The 18,397-nt window shown below is 39.5% G+C and overlaps 1 protein-coding gene across 4 annotated transcripts in view; it reads right to left on the bottom strand.

Moving 5' to 3' along the window:
* ATRN (attractin) overlaps window positions 1-18,397 on the bottom strand; it is a 189,365-nt gene that overhangs the window by 105,486 nt on the left and 65,482 nt on the right. For all 4 annotated transcript variants that reach the window (XR_015139359.1, XM_086333323.1, XM_086333324.1 and 1 more), the window contains exons 4-6: window positions 14,119-14,247; window positions 11,775-11,980; window positions 10,443-10,611 (exon numbers count right to left, since the gene is read on the bottom strand). Coding sequence is in view for 3 of the 4 variants with exons in the window: in XM_086333323.1 (XP_086189449.1) it covers window positions 10,443-10,611; window positions 11,775-11,980; window positions 14,119-14,247 (504 nt within the window). In the remaining variant the exon portion in view is untranslated. The remainder of the gene's footprint in view (window positions 1-10,442; window positions 10,612-11,774; window positions 11,981-14,118; window positions 14,248-18,397) is intronic.

Genomic DNA, 18,397 nt, shown 5'->3' with positions numbered 1-18,397 from the left:
TCAATGAAAGGAAATTCAGTGATGAAGTTTCAATTGGAAATCTTAAACCAGAAGACCAAGGCCATCTGTTTTGCAAGAGGACCCTTGGGTGACATAAAGTAGGAACTGTTTTTTAATGTAACAAAGTTTTGGGTTAATAGGGTCGTAGAGAAAACAGAGTGAGGGTAATTCCTTAAATATACTTATCGAAGAGTATCGATGATAATCAAATTTATGATCTAAAGTTCCAGAAATATTTCTTCTCAAAGGTGTCACTATATTTACTTTTCATGAGTCAGTAAAAATTTATCTGAAACTATATTAGTATTTACACAAAATACATAAAGCTGTAAAATCACGTTTTGATCAATTACAAGTAGAAAACATGCTAAAAATCTAAAGAATAAGTGTGGAGGTATATTTGTTAATTACTCCTTTCTGCCCATGGACAATGCCAAGTAGGCATTGTTAAAGTCTCCCTCCTCCACTGCCGTCATGTCTAAATCCAGAGTCTCCCAAAGAGCTGGAAAATTATGGAAGATCTTCATCACAGGTTTGAGTTTAAAAAAAAAAAAACAGATGTGAGTCTGAGGAGTCATTCTGGGCAACAGGGAATGCTCACAGACCGTGTGGCAATGGGGGATCCAAACACCAAGTGCTCCAGAGGCTGCATGTTCATCACGTATGTCATTGTGGAGGAGGTGGATGCAGCCATGAATGCAAGGCCACAACGTGGATGGAAAAGATGTGTAACCAAAGAGGGAACTTCGATGTGGAACTCAACAGAAGATTTTCAAAGTCCTGGTGCCCATTCAACTATGAAAAAGATTTTTGTTGGTGGCATTAATGAAGACACTGAAGAATATTATCTAAGAGATTATCTTGAACAGTAGGGGAAAACGTAGGTCATGACTGACTGAGGCAGTGGCAAAAGAGAGGCTTTTGTTTTCGTAACCTATGATGACTGTGACTCCATAGACAAGATTGCTGTTCAGAAATACCACAAAGTGAATGGCCATAACTGTGATGTAAGGAAAGCCCTACCTAAGCTAGTGCTTCATCAAACAAAAGAGGCTGAAGTGGCTTTGGAAACTTTGGTAATGTGAATGACAACTTTGGTTGTGGAGCAAACTTCAGTGGTCAAGATGGCTTTGTGGAACCTCATGGTGGTGGTAGATATGATGGATGTGGGGACAGTTATAATGGATTTGGTAATGACGGAAGCAATTCTGGAGGTGGTGGAGGCTGTAATGATTTTGGCAATTACAATAGTCAATCTTCAAGTTTTGGACCCATGAAAGGAGGAAACTGGAGGTAGAAGTTCTGGCCCCTGTGGTGGTGGAGGCCAATACTTAGCCAAACCATGAAACTAAGATGACATGGTGGTTCCAACAGCAGCAGTAGCTATGGCAGTGGCACAAGGTTGCAGAAGGTTTTAATTACTGCCAGGAAACAAAGCTTAGCAGAAGAGAGCCAGAGAAGTGACAGGGAAGCTACAGGTTATACCAGATTTGTGAACTGGGTCAAGTACAGTGGTGGCAGGGCCCAGCTGCTACGAAGAAGATATGTTTTAGATAACACTCATGTGTATGGGTGAAAAACTCGAGGTCTGTACTTGCGACTACCTGTTTAACAGGTTATTTCAATTTCTGTTCCATGGAAAGCATAAAGCATTCCAACATAGGGTTTTAATGTAGTGGGTTTTTTTTTTGCACCCATGCTGTTGATTGCTAAATGTAATAGTTTGATCATAATGCTGAATAAATGTGTCTTTTTTATTAAAAATGTGCTGTGCAAAGTTAGTCTTCTCTTAAGCCATTTTGGTAAACAACCCCAATGGTATGAAGCCAGAATTATTTCAGGGTGATGCTTGGTTCCATTTGAAATTTATTCACAACCTGCTTGGGTAGAGAAGCCATTGTCTTCAGAAATCTTGTGTAGCTGAACTGACAGTTACTATGTTGTGACCTGGAATTCACTGTTAAAAAGTCACCCAAGCAAAGTCATGGAGGTTTTTGGTTATTAACATAACTGTTGGTATATCCTATGCAATACATCTAAGTTGAATTATGGTACCAGATAAAGCTATAGATGGGGATGAAGCTTGTATTGCTTACAAATTATAATCACCCATTGTAATCTGTAAGCAATAAACTAATATCCTCAAAATAATAAATTAAATTAAAATTAAAAAATAAATGTGGCTCATGAGGTTTACCAGTCAAATAAAAGTAACAGGTGACAAAAATATTTCTAAGAACAAATATTTGTGAAGGAAACAGATAATTCATTTAATCTCTCATTCACTTGATAAATAATTACTTGAGCACATTCTATCCACTAAGCCAAATTGAGTGAATAAACAAGGTCTCTAATCTTGGAAAACACAAGGCAGAAAAGGCAGAAAACGAGCAAGTACAACAATGGTCATATTAGTAGAATTAAAGTAGAATTAAAAATTATGAACACTGCTCTAAAGGAAATGAGAAATATGAAAGAAAACAAGGAGCACCTGTCTGAACTGGCTTATCAGGGAGGATCTCATTACGGCACAGTTAACTGACAGGGTATGTAAAGGGTAAAAGAAAATAGCCCTGAGGTACAATGGCAGGAACAGTCTAGATAGAGGGAACAGCAACTGTAAGTAAGGAGTTTTAGGTAAGGAAGGAGAGTTGGTGGTGGCAGGAGGGGAACAAACTGGGTATCAGAAGGTAAGCAGTGGTCACATCAGGTAGGATCATTAAATCCCATGGGAAGCCACTGAAAGGTTTTAAGAAGGCCATAAATGATAAAATGCATACCCTTAAAAAAGCATTCTAGTTGATATTTAGAAAATGGATTAAGAGGAATGAATGAAAGCAGACAGACTTAATAGGAACATACTGCTGAAGCCTAGATGAGACACTGACAAGCTGGTCTTAGAGAGAAAAGAATGAATAGGCCTGTATTTGGTGACAGAATTGATGGGCTGGATAAGAGATTAATGTTAAAAGGAGATGAAGGAGAGGAAATATCAAAATAACTCCCAGATTTCTTGCTTCAAGTGAAGATGATGTCAGGCAGATGTACTAACAATCACGTAAATGGTAGAATATACGACTTTCATAATATTTAGTATAAAATGGAAGGCATGATCATTTTCCTATCTTTACCTTTACTTCTCAGGGTGGCAGTACTAGAAGTAGTAAGAAGTGGTTAGATTAGGGATAGATTTTAAGGGTAGGACTGACAAGACCTGCTGACATACTGTGGCAGACAGACACTAGGGTGGGCCTCATGAGCCCTGCCTTCTCATGTTCATGTGAGCAGGATCCATGATTTGCTTCTAACCAACAGAATATGGCAAAGATGATGAGATGTCATTTTCATGACCTCTATCCTGCTAGCAGGCTCAGTCAAGACTCTCCTTGTGGCCTGGTAAGCAGCCTTACTTCATTTTACTATTGGGAAAATCCTAGTGATAAGGAAGTCTGGGTAGCCTCCAGGAACTATGAGGTGACCTCCAGTTGACAAACAGGAAGAAGTCAGGGCCCTTAGTCTTACAACCACCAGGAAATGGATTCTGCCAACAACTTGAATGAGCTTAGAAGTGGATTTCTCCCCAGTTGAACTCCTAAATTAGAACACAGGCCAGGGAACACCTTGACTGCAGTTAAGCTACACCTAGACCCCTAACCAGCAGATACTATGAGGTAATGATGTGTGTTGTTTTAATCTTCTAAGTTTGTGGCAATTTATACAGCAAGAGATAACTAAACATATACTGAATGGAGTGTGAAAAAACAAGAAGTCAAGGATAACTACAAAATTTGGGGGCTTAAGCAAATAGAAGAATAGACTGGTCATTTACTGAGATAGGGACTTCTGGAGCAAGAAAAGGCTTGGAAGAAAGATCACTTTGGGATGCATGGCGTTTAAGATGCCTATTGGGCAGCCAAAGACTGAGAGGTCAAATAAAGGTAGAGATATGGGAACAGGAGACAAATCTAGGAAGCAGATATAAACTTGAAAGTCACCAGCATAAAGGCCAAGATATAACATAAGATCACGGAGAAAATAAACACACTCACTCACCAAGGGGACCAAGAGGGCTGAGCCCTCATGCACATCCTCATTTAGAAGTTAGTCAGCTGAAGAGGAACCAGCTAAGGAGGTTGAGAAGGAATGAACAGTTAGGAAAAAAAAAAAACCAACATCAAGGAAATGTACAGTTCTGAAAACAAAGTGAAGAAACTGTTTAAAAGAGGGAGAGACTAGTCATATTAAATATTGGTGAAAGATCAAGTAAGCTGAGGACTAAGACCTGAAAATTTAAAATCCATTCCTTAGTCACACTAGCCACATTTCAAGTGCTCAAAAACATGTGGATAGAGACATAACAGTGAGACATGACAGTGCAAACACTGAACATGTTCGTCATGGCCAAAACAGAAACTGTCCACTGGACAGAAACAGAAGACAGAAAAATGAGCAAAGATGCTGTTGTGGTTCCGCTGCTAAGTCATGTCCGAATCTTTGTAACCCCCATGGGCTGCAAATTTCTCTATCCTTCACTGACTCCCAGAGTTTGCTCAAACTCATGTCCACTGAGTCGATGAAACTACCTAAACATCTCATCTTCTGCTGCCCTTTTCTCCTTTTGCCTTCAAGTTTCCCCGGCATCAGAGTCTTTTCAAATGAGTCAGCTCTTTGCATCAGGTGGCCAAAGGATTGGAGCTTTAGCAACAGTCCTTCCAATGAATATTCAGGGTTGACTTCCTTTCAGATTGACTGGTTTGATCTTGCAGTCCAAGGAACTCTCAAGAGTCTTCTCAAGCACCACTATTCGAAAGCATCAATTTTTTGGCATTCAGTCTTCTTTATGGTCCAACTTTCACATCCACACATGACTACTAGAAGAACCTCAGCTTTGACTCTACGGACCTTTGTCGGCAAATGATGTCTCTGCTTTTTAACACAGAGGTTTGTCATATCCTTCCTTCCAAGGAGCAAATGTCTTTTAATGTCATGGGTGCAATCACCATCTGCAGTGATTCTGGAACCCCAAATATAGTATCTATCACTGCTTCCACTTTCCCCCACTTCTATTTGCCATGGAGTGATGGAAACAAATGCCATGATCTTAGTTTTTTTTAATGTTGAGTTTCAAGCCAACTTTTTCACTCTCCTCTTTCACCCTCATCAAGAGGCTCTTTAGTTTCTCTTCACTTTCTGCCACTAGACTGGTATCATCTGCATATCTGAGGTTGTTGATATTTCTTCCAGCAATCTTGATTCCAGCTTATGATTCTCCAGCCCAGGATTTCATATGATGTACTCTGCCCAGAAGTTAAATAAACAGGGTGACAATATACAGCCTTGTCATACTCCTTTCCCAATTTTGAACCAGTCAGTTGTTCCACGTATGGTTCTAACTGTTGCTTCTTGACCCACATACAGGTTTCTCAGGTGACAGGTAAGATGGTCTGGAACTCTCATCTCTTTAAGAATTTCTCACAATTTGCTGTCACACAGTCAAAGGCGTTAGCATAGTCAATGAAGCAGAAGTAGACTTTTTTCTGAAATTCCCTTGCTTTCTCTATGATCCAACGAATGTTAGCAATTTGATCTCTGGTTCACCTGCCTTTCTGAAACTCACTTTGTTCACCTGGAAGTTCTTGGTTCACATACTGCTAATGCCTAGCTTAAAGGATTTTGAGCCTAACCTTGCAAGCATGTGAAATGAGCATAACTGTATGATAGTTCGAACATTCTTTGGCATCGCCCTTCTTTGGGATTAGAATGAAAACTGACCTTTTCCAGTCCTGTGGTCACTACTGAATTTTCCAAATTTGCTGACAAATTGAGTGCAGCACTTTAACAGCATCATCTTTTAGGATTTTAAATAGCTGAGCTGGAATTCCATGACCTCCACTAGCTTTTTTTTTTGGTAATAATGTTTCCTAAGGCCCCCTTGACTTCACACTCTAAGTTGTCCAGCTCTAGGTGAGTGACCACACCATCATGATTATCCAGCTCATTAAGACCTTTCTTATACAGTTCTGTGTATTCTTGCCACCTCTTCTTAATCACTTCTGCTTCTGTTAGGTCCATACCATTTCTGTCCTTTATTGTGCCCATCCTTGTATGAAATGTTCCTTTGATATCTCCAATTTTCTTGAAGAGAACTCTGGTCTTTTCCATTCTCTTGTTTTCTTCTATTCTTTGCAATGTTCATTTAAGAAAGCCTTCTTATCTCTCCTTGGTATTCTCTGGAACTCTACATTCAGTTGGGTGTATATTTCCCATTCTCCCTTGTCTTTTGCTTCTCTTCTTTCCTCAACTATTTGTAAAGCCTCCTCAGAAAACCACTTTGCCTTCTTGCATTTCTTTTTCTTTGGGATGATTTTGGTCACTGCCTCCTGTACAATGTTACAAACCTCCTTCCGTAAGGAAATCAACTATGAATATTCATTGGAAGGACTGATGCTGAAGTTGAAGCTCCAACACTTTGGCCATCTGATACAAAGATGAGACTCACTGGAAAAGATCCTGAGGCTGGGAAAGATTGAAGACAAAAGGAGAAGGGGCAGCAGAGGATGAGATGGTTAGATAGCATCAATGACTCAATGGACATGAATTCGAGCAAACTCAGGGAGATAGTAGAGGACGGAGGAACCTTGCATGCTTGAGTCCACGAGGTTGCAAAGAGTCAAACATGACTTAGTCACTAAACAACAACAAATAATCATAAAAAAATAGCATGGAATGTATTCATAGATATCACAAGAAGAGATAAAGCTGAGTATGACCGAAAGGGGAGGGGGACAAGTGAACAATATAAACCAGTAAGGTAATCTTTATCTTTCAAAGCTGAAATGGGAAACAAGGCCACTAGCTCAGAAGGAAAATAGGAGAAAATGTGGTAGAGATCTAAAAAATGAAAAGATAATATGACAGCTGAGCAGGAGTATGAGAGAGGGAATGTGAAAGAATTAATGAAGCATAAACTCCTGTAGGAGTCAGGAATTATTGCCATTTCTCTTGAATCTGTACATTCATGTGCTTAGTCACTTAGTCATGGCCAACTCTTTGTGACCCCATGGACTGTAGCCTGCCAGACTCCTCTGTCCAAGGAGTGTTGCAAGCAAGAATACTGGAGTGGGTTGCCATTTCCTTCTCCATCTGTATATTTGTATCTTTTGCCAAACTTGGGCAACTGTTACTTCTTCAAATACTTCTTCAGACACACCCAGTTCCTCCTCTTCTTCCAGGGCTCCTCTGGTGACAGAAATGTTAAAATATTTTGTTACAATCCACAAGTCTCTGCAATTCTGTTCATTTTTTAAAATGTTCTATTTTCTCTGTGTTGTTCTGATTAAGGAATTTCTACTGTTCTACCTTCAAGTTCACTGATTCTTTCCTCTGTCCTCTCCTTTCTATTGCTGAGAGAACTGTTGAAGCATTTTATATAATGGCTGCTTTAAAATCTTTGTCAGATAAGTCTAATATATGTGTCACCTTGGTATTAGTATCTCTTGATTGTCTTTTTTCATTCAAGTTGAGATTTTCCTGGCTCTTAGCATGTCAAATGACTTTCAACTGAAATCTGAACATTTGGGGTATGATGACATAAGACTTTGGATCTTATTTAAATCTCCTGTTACAGCAGGCCTCCTCTGACACCACCCCAGGGGAGAGACCGAAGGTCCACTCATTCTTGCTATTACTGCCAGGCCGGGGTAGAAATCCCCACAATGACTCCACTGATGTCACAGGAGTCAGGGAGACCTCATTAATGCCTGGTGCAGAAAGTCCCAGCTCTCTAACTGGCCTTCTTTAATCCTACCTTGGTAGGATGGAGAGGGGTGGCTGGAGCACCTCACTATCTCCTAGCATTAAGTGGAAATTTAGACTCTACACTTACACTTTCCAGGCAGGGATATGGGTGAGGCCATAGTTCTCTCTATGGTATTTGGATAGGGTAGAATGCTAAGTCGCTTCAGTCGTGTCCGACTCTGTGCGACCCCATAAACGGCAGCCCACGAGGCTCCCCCGTCCCTGGGATTCTCCAGGCAAGAACACTGGAGTGGGTTGCCATTTCCTTCTCCAATGCATTAAAGTGAAAGTGAAGTCGCTGAATCTTGTCTGACTCTTAGCGACCCCATGGACTGTGGCCCACCAGGTTCCTCCGTTCATGGGATTTTCCAGGCAAGAGTGCTGGAGTGGGGTGCCATTGCCTTCTCCGAGGGTAGAATGGTTATTATCTAAAAGTTTTCTGTCTTGCTAAACTGCCCCTTTCCTGGTCCTCATGCTAGAGAAAACAGGGTTTTCTTGGGTTTTTTCAGCTTGTACCTATTAACATTTCCAGACTGCTGATTTTTTCAACATCAAGGCTGAGAAAATACGAAACAAAAGGAAAATCCTTGGAACTTACCATTACGCCATTCTTTGGTTCTTGGTAAGACTGCCTTCTTCAGAGTTTTCCTTAAGTTTGTATGTTGTTTTATATAAAATGTCAGGGCTTTTAACTGTACTTACCATACAAAGAACAGGGCAAAATGATCTTCATTTATTTGTGATTTTAAAAAATTTCCTTTTTCATATTCTATTTCTAAAAGAGTTATCTGCTGTGTTTACTCTGTGTGTTCCTTCTAAGTTTGTCTTTAATTCTGAAATTATTTTAAAATTCTTTCCTAACTTCTATCATCTCCTTTCTGAAATGTTCTAGTTCTGGTTATATTGTTCTTTAATGTCTTTTATAATTTTCTTGTATTTTAGCTTATTTTGGAATATTAAGTTATAATATTTATCAGTTTTGTGAATATATTTTTCTATTATGCTTATATGTTTGAAGGGGTGTTATTCTACTTATTCTCTTCTTTTCTGTAATAACTTTCCATGAAATTTGACCTTGATATTTTTCTGTTGCTGAACTTTAAGTAAAATTACTTTTTCCTGAACTCTTATAGGAGAAATTTTATTTAGCTAGTTTTTCTTAATTTCTCAGCTCTCTAGCTCCTCTTCTGTTGTACTGTACTGTCCAACTATCCTGCACTGTACTTGCTGAGGTCTCCTGGCTCTGTTCCCTTCCCAGACTGTTATCTGGACGTTTTTGAACTTATCCTAGGCTGTCTCTGTCCTGTTTGATGTGAATTCTATTTCCAGCAGCATTTCCTCAGTTTGGGGCTTTCTCCTACAGAGTCTTCGACTAGTTCATTTTGAGAGTTAATAAGTCAGAATCTGCTTCAGCCTCTTCAGATCCTACTACAGATCCCTTGAGCTCATTCCCCTACTAGAATATGCAACATCTTCCCAATTACAGTTGCTGTTCTCAAAGCAGCTTGCTGAGTTTCCCAGTGGGTTTTTAGGTTTACTGTTGGTGGGCCCACTGCTCCCCTCTGCTTACTGTTACAAAGATACTGACAGCACACTGGTCTTATACCTGTCAATGGCTTAACTCCACCCATTTGAGTAGATTCCTTTTGTCATAGATGCTGCCCCTGTGTCTTAGTTGTTTTGTGTTTTTTTTAATTTTATTTATTTACTTACTTTTGGCTATGCTGGGTCTCTGTTACTGCACAGGCTTTTCTCTACTTGTGGAGAATGGGGGCTACTTTTTACTTACAATGCATGGGCTTCTCACTGCAGTGGCTTCTCTTTTTGCAGAGCACAGTCTCTAGGCTGTGCAAGCTTCAGCAGTTGTGCCTCCTGGGCTGCACAACTGTAGAGCACAGGCTCAGTAGTTGTGGCACACAGGCTTAGCTGTTCTGTGGCATGTGGGATCTTCCTGGATCAGGGATTGAACCTGTGTCTCCTGCATTGGCAGGTGGTTTCTTCACCACTGAGCCATCAGGGAAGCCCTCTGTGTTTTAATTTTTAATGACTGTTTGGGGGATTCCTTAAAGAATAGATGCTGATTTTTTTACAACATTCATTAGCAGAAAATGTTTAGGAAAAGTTTCCAGGGTGCAAAATCAGCACAAGGAACTAGTTATAAATTTCTACTCAAAGTCAATCTCCATAGCTAATTCCATTGTGAAAATATATTCTCCCTTCAGGATGAGCAGCATGGAACCAGTAAACTGACCTTGAACCCTGGGAAATATTAGAGAATGACATAATTTCCCCCTAGTAAATTATAAATTCAAGTCACTTAACCTACAGAAATGCTTATTAAATTAAAAGGTAAAGCAATCCCTTATTTATCAAGAATTTACTACATGCACCTGAAGCAAATTATGAGACAGTATATGGAAAAGATGAATTACTCCTTATTACAACAATGAATTCTTTTGGACTCCCTTTTTCAAAAATCTAAGAATATGTCCCCAAAAGTCTAGAATAGAACTGCCAAAATACTAACAGAGATTTTCTTCAGGAATGCAATTACTGATGACTTCTTTTCTTTTTACTTATCTCTATTTTAACTATCTTCAAAATGGAAAACTAAGCTTCTTATAAAAATGTTTAAAACAACTTACGCTAGAACCATGTTGTAATCTGAGTGGTTGAACATATATCCGCCAACAACCCACATTATATTTCCATTGACCACAGCTTTGTGAGAGGCTCTGGGGAGCTTTAGGTCAGAATATTCCTCTCGTGTCCAAAATGACTGGTTAGCTGGTACAGGAACTGAACATCCAGGACCTAACAAAACATAACAAATTAGCTTTACAAAATGCAGCTTTCAAATTACTGCATTTCGTGAATCCCCTGGTGGTCCTGATGTTAGGGCTCCACCCTTCTACTGCAGTGGGCACAGGTTAGGGAACTAAGATCCCACATGCCGTGCAGCATGGCCAAAAATAGGAAATTACTTCATTTCAAGTTTTAATCATCTAAATAAATATCTAAAGAATACTTATAGTCTTTCCTTTATAAATATCAGACAAATCCCTTTAATTTGCACTTTCAATTTACTCAAGGCTAGTGACCAAGGATAATCTCTAATAAAATTTAAAATCACACACTTTCTACTGAAGACCTGACCATATCCAGGTTAGGGTTTTTTAGTAATGAAATACTTGCTAAGCAGCTCTCAGAGGAAAGAGTAGACAAAGGAATTATTAATTCAAATGAAAAACTTTATAGAGCTAAAATGTAAAGACTAGTCCTGAATGTGTTATAAACTATCCATTTCCTGGAAAATCAAGAAACTCCATTTCTGAGAGGTGTGGTTTCTGCTCCAGCAAATTGGAAGTTAGTCAAATACTTCAATTGTTTAACTCCTCAACATAAGCCAAACTGAATAAGCTAAAGCATTTAAACAAGCATGGTTCTGGAAATTCAAAATAAAAGTGTTCTGAGAAAGGAGTAAATGTATAAAAAATAAATAACTAAATCAGAAACAGCTGTTAATCACCTACTCCTTGAAGAATTTGCTAAAGGGGTTGTTTAATAATCTTTATCTGTACTAACTGACTACTTTAGGATTCTACTGCATAACAAACTCCAATTTTCTGTAAATTCATTGAAAGTTTCTGTGGAGAGACCATTATTGTCAGCTCTTGTCCCACATCTCAGCTTGGGTCTCTGCTATGTCTTATGGCTGAGACCAAGTTCTTTAAATTCATGAATGAACTGTGAAGAATATTAAAGTGTTTCAAAACTCTATAAAGAGACCACAACCATACATTTATGAAATTCAAAGATTTGTAAGAAGTTGAATAAAGAGATATGAAAACTTAAATGCCTCCTGATATTTGATTAATATAAATGTTACAGATACTAGGAACAAAGTGAATCTACGATTTATTAAGCTAGAAACATTCTGTGGATTAAAAGAAAAAAAAAAAGAAAGACATTCCTACCTTGCCACTCTGAGAAGCAGGAGCATCCTCTGACATCACTTGAATTGCAGATGCCTCGATGAGGAAAACCACAGTTATTTACACAGTGAGGAATGTCACATGCTTCACCTTTCCAGTTTTCAGAACATTCACATTGAACAGTGTTGCTGCTATTACTGATCTTACATTCTCCTCGGCCTGAGCAATTATTTGGACACATGTCAAAACTATAAAAATAGAGGATGGAAATTAAATCAACACAAAGCAACACTGATTAATTTAGCAGAACTTCCTCCTACATAAGGCTTAAGAAATCTCACTATCTAGCCAGTTTACTCACAAGTATAATTGTAGTACTTACCATTCAGCCTAAATGGGGTCACTCAACCCTGCAGAGCTAGGCAAGTAATAAGATAAAATTAAATCTGTTGGATTCTCATAAAAAAGAGACAAGCTAGCCCACAAATGATAAGCATTATAAAACTGCCAAATGCATGCTTACAAGTCTGGACAAGAAAAGGAAAAAACAAACTAACAACAATACACTACCATCCTCATTCCTCTGGATTGTCTCTGAAAGTTTACAGAATTTGTTTAAGATTATTGCACAGGTGTATTGTAAATTTCTTAGTAAGCTAACCTACCTATCTCACATAGGAGAAAAGAGAAGGGCAGTTTAACTCAACACATGAGTTGTGCTGCATAGCAACATGACTTAATTATATTGACAACACTTTGAAAAGACATAATTCAGATTTTAAAAAGGGGAGATAACAGGATTAGAAGATACTATAAGAGTGTAAGGAACTTAAAATTTTTTTTTTAGCAAAGCATGTCAGAAAATCAGGAATCAATTACAAAAACAAGCTAATTAACATTCATGTGCTGTGCTGTGCTTAGTCGCTCACCTGTGTCTGACTCTCTGCGACCCCATGGACTGTATCAACTCCTCTGTCCATGGGGATTCTCCTGGCAAGAGTACTGGAGTGGGTTGCCATGCCCTCCTCCAGGAGATCTTCCCAACCCAGGGATCGAACCCAGGTCTCCTGCATTGCAGGCTGATTCTTTACTGTCTGAGCCACCAAGGAAGCCCAAGAATACTGGAATGGGTAGCCTATTCCTTCTCTAAGGGATCTTCCCAACCCAGGAATCGAACGGGGTCTCTTGCATTCCCAGTGGATTCTTAACTGATTCTACCAGAGAAGCCCAGTTAACATTCATGAAGAAAGTGAAAATGTTAGTCGCTCAGTCATGTCTGACTCTCTGCAATCCCATGGACTATAGACCTCCAGGCTCCTCTGTCCCTGGGATTCTCCAGGCAAGAATACTGGAGTGGGTTGCCATTCCCTTCTCCAGGGGATCTTCCCAACCCAGGGATTGAACCCAGGTCTCCGGCAATGCAGGAAGATTCTTTACTATCTGGGTGTAACATTCATGCCTACACCCAAATGTCAGTTCATGATACATCTATAATAAAATTTTGAAAGTGTCTGTATTCAGTATTTTTATAATCTATGTTATAATTTAACACAATAAACGCACATGCCTACTTTTCAAGCCCAGGCTTGTGATGAGCTGCCCAGGCTGCCAAGTCACAAACCTTGGGTACCTAAAAAACTGAATCACCATACTAATCAAGATAAGGACAGCTTTAAACAGTCTTGAAAGTTTACTGAGATCCTGAGAAAATGTGCAAGAAAAAGAACCTAGAATAAAGGTTACACAGGGGGGTCATTAGCTATACCAGGAGTTGTCAAATATATTATGTAAAAGGCCAAATAATATGCATTTTAGGTTTTGTGGGTCACAGAAGTTCTTATCACAGATCCCACTGCCTATGAAATTTTATGAATTTAAATACTTACGAAAATAAACATGAGAAGGAAAAAAGGGAAAAGACAGAGTGAGCCTCTCTCCTACCACAACAAATTCCAAAAGCTGCTCAGAGTCTGTGGTCTACATTTCCTTTGTCATCAACAGGCCAACCTCTTAGTACATGAAAACTACTAATGTTTGTTAAATTGCACTTAGCCAATTCCTCCAATGTTTTTATCCATTAATGGGAATGGAGAAGCCCCTCTTTTTCAGAAGAAACTCAACAGCAGCAAGACCTAGGTTGCAACTGCTGTCCCACAACTTTGACAATTTACTTTACCTTTTCCTGCCAGTTTCTTCATTTATAAAAGTAGAAAAACAGTGCCTGTATCTGGTTTTTAAAAGAACTTTAAATGAGAAAATTCATGCAAACTGCCAGCACAATGCCTGGCACACTATAAACCTTCAATATATGTTAGTCATTATTATTGTTAAAACAAAGTGTACAGTCTTCTGAAAAAATCACAAATATTAAACTTAAATATCTTACTTGTAAGTGATATTAAATCCAGTCAAGTTATAAGCAGCATCACTAAAAAAATGCAGCAGGGCATAACCTGATGTGGCGACAACCTCTGGGACAGTCTCATTGCCGTCTCTCTCAGGAACAATGAGGCCGCTGAAATGAAAACACGTGTCTTATCAAGGGAAGCACGAGAAGAGACACATCATATGGTGATGGACACAAGTCCAACCGGATTTCACTCTTGTAATTTGAAAAGTCACTTCTAGGAAGAAAGGTAAATTCCTATGATAAACGCACAGGAACAGATCTGAATCTTTTGCTGGGCTTTCCTCTATTCTAGGGTGTATTTCTAATGAGATTTGAAATCAGTGACCCTATTCTTTTCTTAGTAAAATTTTTTATAATATTCCTCTGAAAAACTGAGTAAACCTCTACAATCACAGAATGTAACAAACTTTATTAGCTGATGGATACTAAACATATACCACGAAAGACATGAAAAGTAAAAATAGAAATAACAGTCTGATATACAAACACCCATAATCCCAATACTATTAGCATTCTGATGTATTTTATTTGCCTAACTGATGCCATATTACACCTTATATTCTATTTTTCTAAGTAATAGTCCATAATCTTTCTACGTCTCTAACTCCCTCAGAGCTTTTAGAACCTTACTCAGAGCTCAGCACACAATAGTATCTGTTGGGTCTTTGTAAAGAGAAAGAACTACTGAGTCTAAGGGTCTAAATGACGGTTTTAAAGCTCTCAATTCATATACCAACTTGCTTTCCAGAAGAGAGATGCTGACTCGAAATCCCACCAAGACACCTCATCCTGACAACAACAAGGATTTGGTTCAGTTCAGTCGCTCAGTTGTGTCTGACTCTTTGCGACCCCATGAACCGCAGCACGCCAGGCCTCCTTGTCCATCAAGAACTCCTGGAATCCACCCAAACCCACATCCATCAAGTCGGTGATGCCATACAACTATCTCATCCTCTGTCGTCCCCTTCTCCTCCTGCCCTCAATCTTTCCCAGCACCAGGGTCTTTTCCATGAGTCAGCTCTTCACACATCAGGTGGCCAAAGTATAGGAGTTTCAGCTTCAACATCAGTCCTTCCAGTGAACACCAGGACTGATCTTTAGGATGGACTGGTTGAATCTCCTTGCAGTCCAAGGGACTCTCAAGAGTCTTCTCCAACACCACAGTTCAAAACCATCAATTCTTCGGTGCTCAGCTTTCTTCACAGTCCAACTCTCACATCCAGACATGACCACTGGAAAAACTATAGCCTTGACTAGACGGACCTTTGTTGGCAAAGTAATGTCTCTGCTTTTTAATATGCTGTCTAGGTTGGTCATAACTTTCCTTCCAAGGAGTAAGCGTCTTTTAATTTCATGGCTACAATCACCATCTGCAGTGATTTTGGAGCCCAAAAAAATAAAGTCTGACATCTATTTGCCATGAAGTGATGGGATCGGATGCCATGATCTTAGTTTTCTGAATGTTGAGCTTTAAGCCAACTTTTTCACTCTCCTCTTTCACTTTCATCAAGAGGCTCTTTAGTTCTTCTTCACTTTCTGCCCTAAGGGTGGTGTCATCTGCATATTTAGCTTGGCTAGTTTAATATATGAAAGTGATCTTTTTAACTATGGGTTTGAGCTTCTCTTATGATCCTGAGTTTGATTTTTCCTATGTTTACTTTCCATCTTTTGCTTTTCTTCATATGCTCATATCTTTTGCCCAGTTATCATTCAGTACCACCATAATCTCATTCAGAAAAAGCCTAACTCCTTATCAGGCCCTGTGTAATCTGTTCCACACACACAACCCCATCCCATGAACAAACATCTCATCTGTTACAGATGGTCCCCAACTTATGGATGGTTCAATTTAAAATCTTTTGACTATAATTTTTTGACTTACAATGGTACAAAAGGAACTCATTTTCAGTAGAAACTGTACTTAGAATTTTGAATTTTGACTTCCTCCCAGGCTAGTGATATGCTGTATGATACTCTTTCACGGTGCTAGGCACTGGCACAGAGCTGCAGCCCTCAGTCAGTCACATGATCACAAGGGTAAACAATTACTCTGTACCCAGACAACCATTCTGCTTATCACTTTCAGTACCGTATCAATAAATTACATGAGATAGTCAACATTAATTATAAAATAGGCTTTGTGTTAGATGACTTTCCCAACTACAGGCTAATATAAGTGTTCTTAGCACATTTAAAGTGGGCGAGGCTAAGCGATGTTGTTCAATAGGTGAGATGTATTAAATGTATTAAAATATTGTCAGCCTAGAATGGGTTTATCAGGATGTAATCCCATCATAAGCTAAAGAAGATCTGTACTTTCTTCCTTTCACTCACTTGACCCCAGACATGCTGGCTTCTTTTCTTTCCTAGAGCACACATTTTGGAGTCTACGACTGTCTTAAATGCTCATTCATTATGACCTAATAATTCTATTTCTTAGTAGAAGAAACACTTACTCATGTACACAAAGACAAATACATAAGAATCCTCACTATAGCACTATTCAGAATGAGAACAGGTTGAAACCACATAAATGGTCATTCAGGAGCTGGATGAATGAGTCATTACATACATGGAGGTCTCTGGGACTAACAAGGCACTCATCAAGCCATTCTGATGAGTAGGAAAAAAAAAAAACAAAACAAGCATTAAGACAACAGGCCTAGTGTATGTGTACATTTACGTGTATTTAATAAGTGCATATAAAAATGAATGGAAGAGCATATAAGCAGGGTGTGAGGAGGAAGAAGGGATAGGATGTTTATTCAACAAGTTTTTAATATGAAGGCAGAACTCTAGGAAACCAATGACCCTGAAAGTGCTCTGCTGCTGCTACTGCTGCTAAGTCGCTTCAGTCGTGTCCGACTCTGTGCAACCCCATAGACGGCAGCCCACCAGGCTCCCCCGTCCCTGGGATTCTCCAGGCAAGAACACTGGAGTGGGTTGCCATTTCCTTCTCCAATGCATGAAAGTGAAAAGTGAAAGTGAAGTCACTCAGTCATGTCCGACTCTGTGCAACCCCATGGACTGCAGCCTACCAGGCTCCTCTGCCCATGGGATTTTCTAGGCAAGAGTACTGGAGTGGGTTGCCATTGCCTTCTCTGAAGGTGCTCTAGGGGTTGCAAAATAGTGAAGCATTTTCTACTATGTATTCAACTGACAAATACTAAGTACTTACTACAAGTAAGCCACTGTTCTAGGTACAGTGAAGACGTCTCTGCCCTTACTGGAGTTCACCTCTCAGAGAAAGAATAAATAAGCCTAGATAATCAGTCCCCTATGCCTGGCCCACAGGTGTGTATACATAATGTCAGGCAGAGGTAAAGGCTATACATGGAAATAAAACAGTAAAAGAGCAGAAAGTGCTACTTTAGAAAGGGCATTTAGGGAAGGACTCTTGGAAGAACTGACATTTGATCACAGATCTAAATGAAGGTTTCAACCATCACCATACTTTCATCAGTTTTATACCCCAGAACTCTAAAACACTGAGAGATAAGTACTTGAACGAGTAGGATTACCCAGAAAAAGGCAAGTCAAAAGCAACCTTGGCATAACAAACACTGACACAGGAAAAGACTGGGGGCTTCAGTCACAAGTTGGACACTCTGTTATTCTTGTATGAATTTTAAGATCACAGAGATGTGAACTCTGATTCTCGTTCCAAAAGCCTAGACATGTTGTTAACATCTCTGAGCCTTAGCTTCCTCAAAAGCACAATGAAAGAAATTCTATCTACCTCACAACCAAGTAACGAGAATCAAACTGTTAAAGCAAGTGAAGTGTTTAAATAGTGTCTCACACTAGTGGGTGCCCAGTAAGAGATGGCTTCTAGTACTTATTATTTATACGGTGGGGACATGTATAGAATGAATGACTGAATGGGTGGTGGGAGAAAGGATGGAGAGCCACAGAAGGAGAGGGACTAGATGACCACATTGCTGATGGGGATCAGCTTCCCTACAGTCAGAGAGACTCAGGCATTTGCTTCTTTTCACTTCAACAACTTGAAACTGTGACAGTTTTGGAATGTGCTTTCTCCCAGTGTGAAAATAAAATTGGTTTATGACCAAAAAATAGGGGCTTCCCTGATAGCTCAGTTGGTAAAGAATCCACCCGCAATGCAGGAGACCTCAGTTCAATTCCTGGGTCAGGAAGATCTCCTGGAGAAGGGATAGGCTGCCCACTCCAGTATTCCTGGGCTTCCCTTGTGGCTCAGCTGATAAAGAATCCACCTGCAATGTGGGAGACATGG

The sequence above is a fragment of the Bos grunniens genome, chromosome 13, assembly GCF_055505025.1.
Source record: "Bos grunniens cultivar Pamir isolate PY7600 chromosome 13, Bosgru_T2T1.0, whole genome shotgun sequence".
Taxonomy (NCBI): domain Eukaryota; kingdom Metazoa; phylum Chordata; class Mammalia; order Artiodactyla; family Bovidae; genus Bos; species Bos grunniens.
Note: the sequence above shows the minus strand (reverse complement) of the source record. Positions and strands in the feature narration are given on the sequence as shown.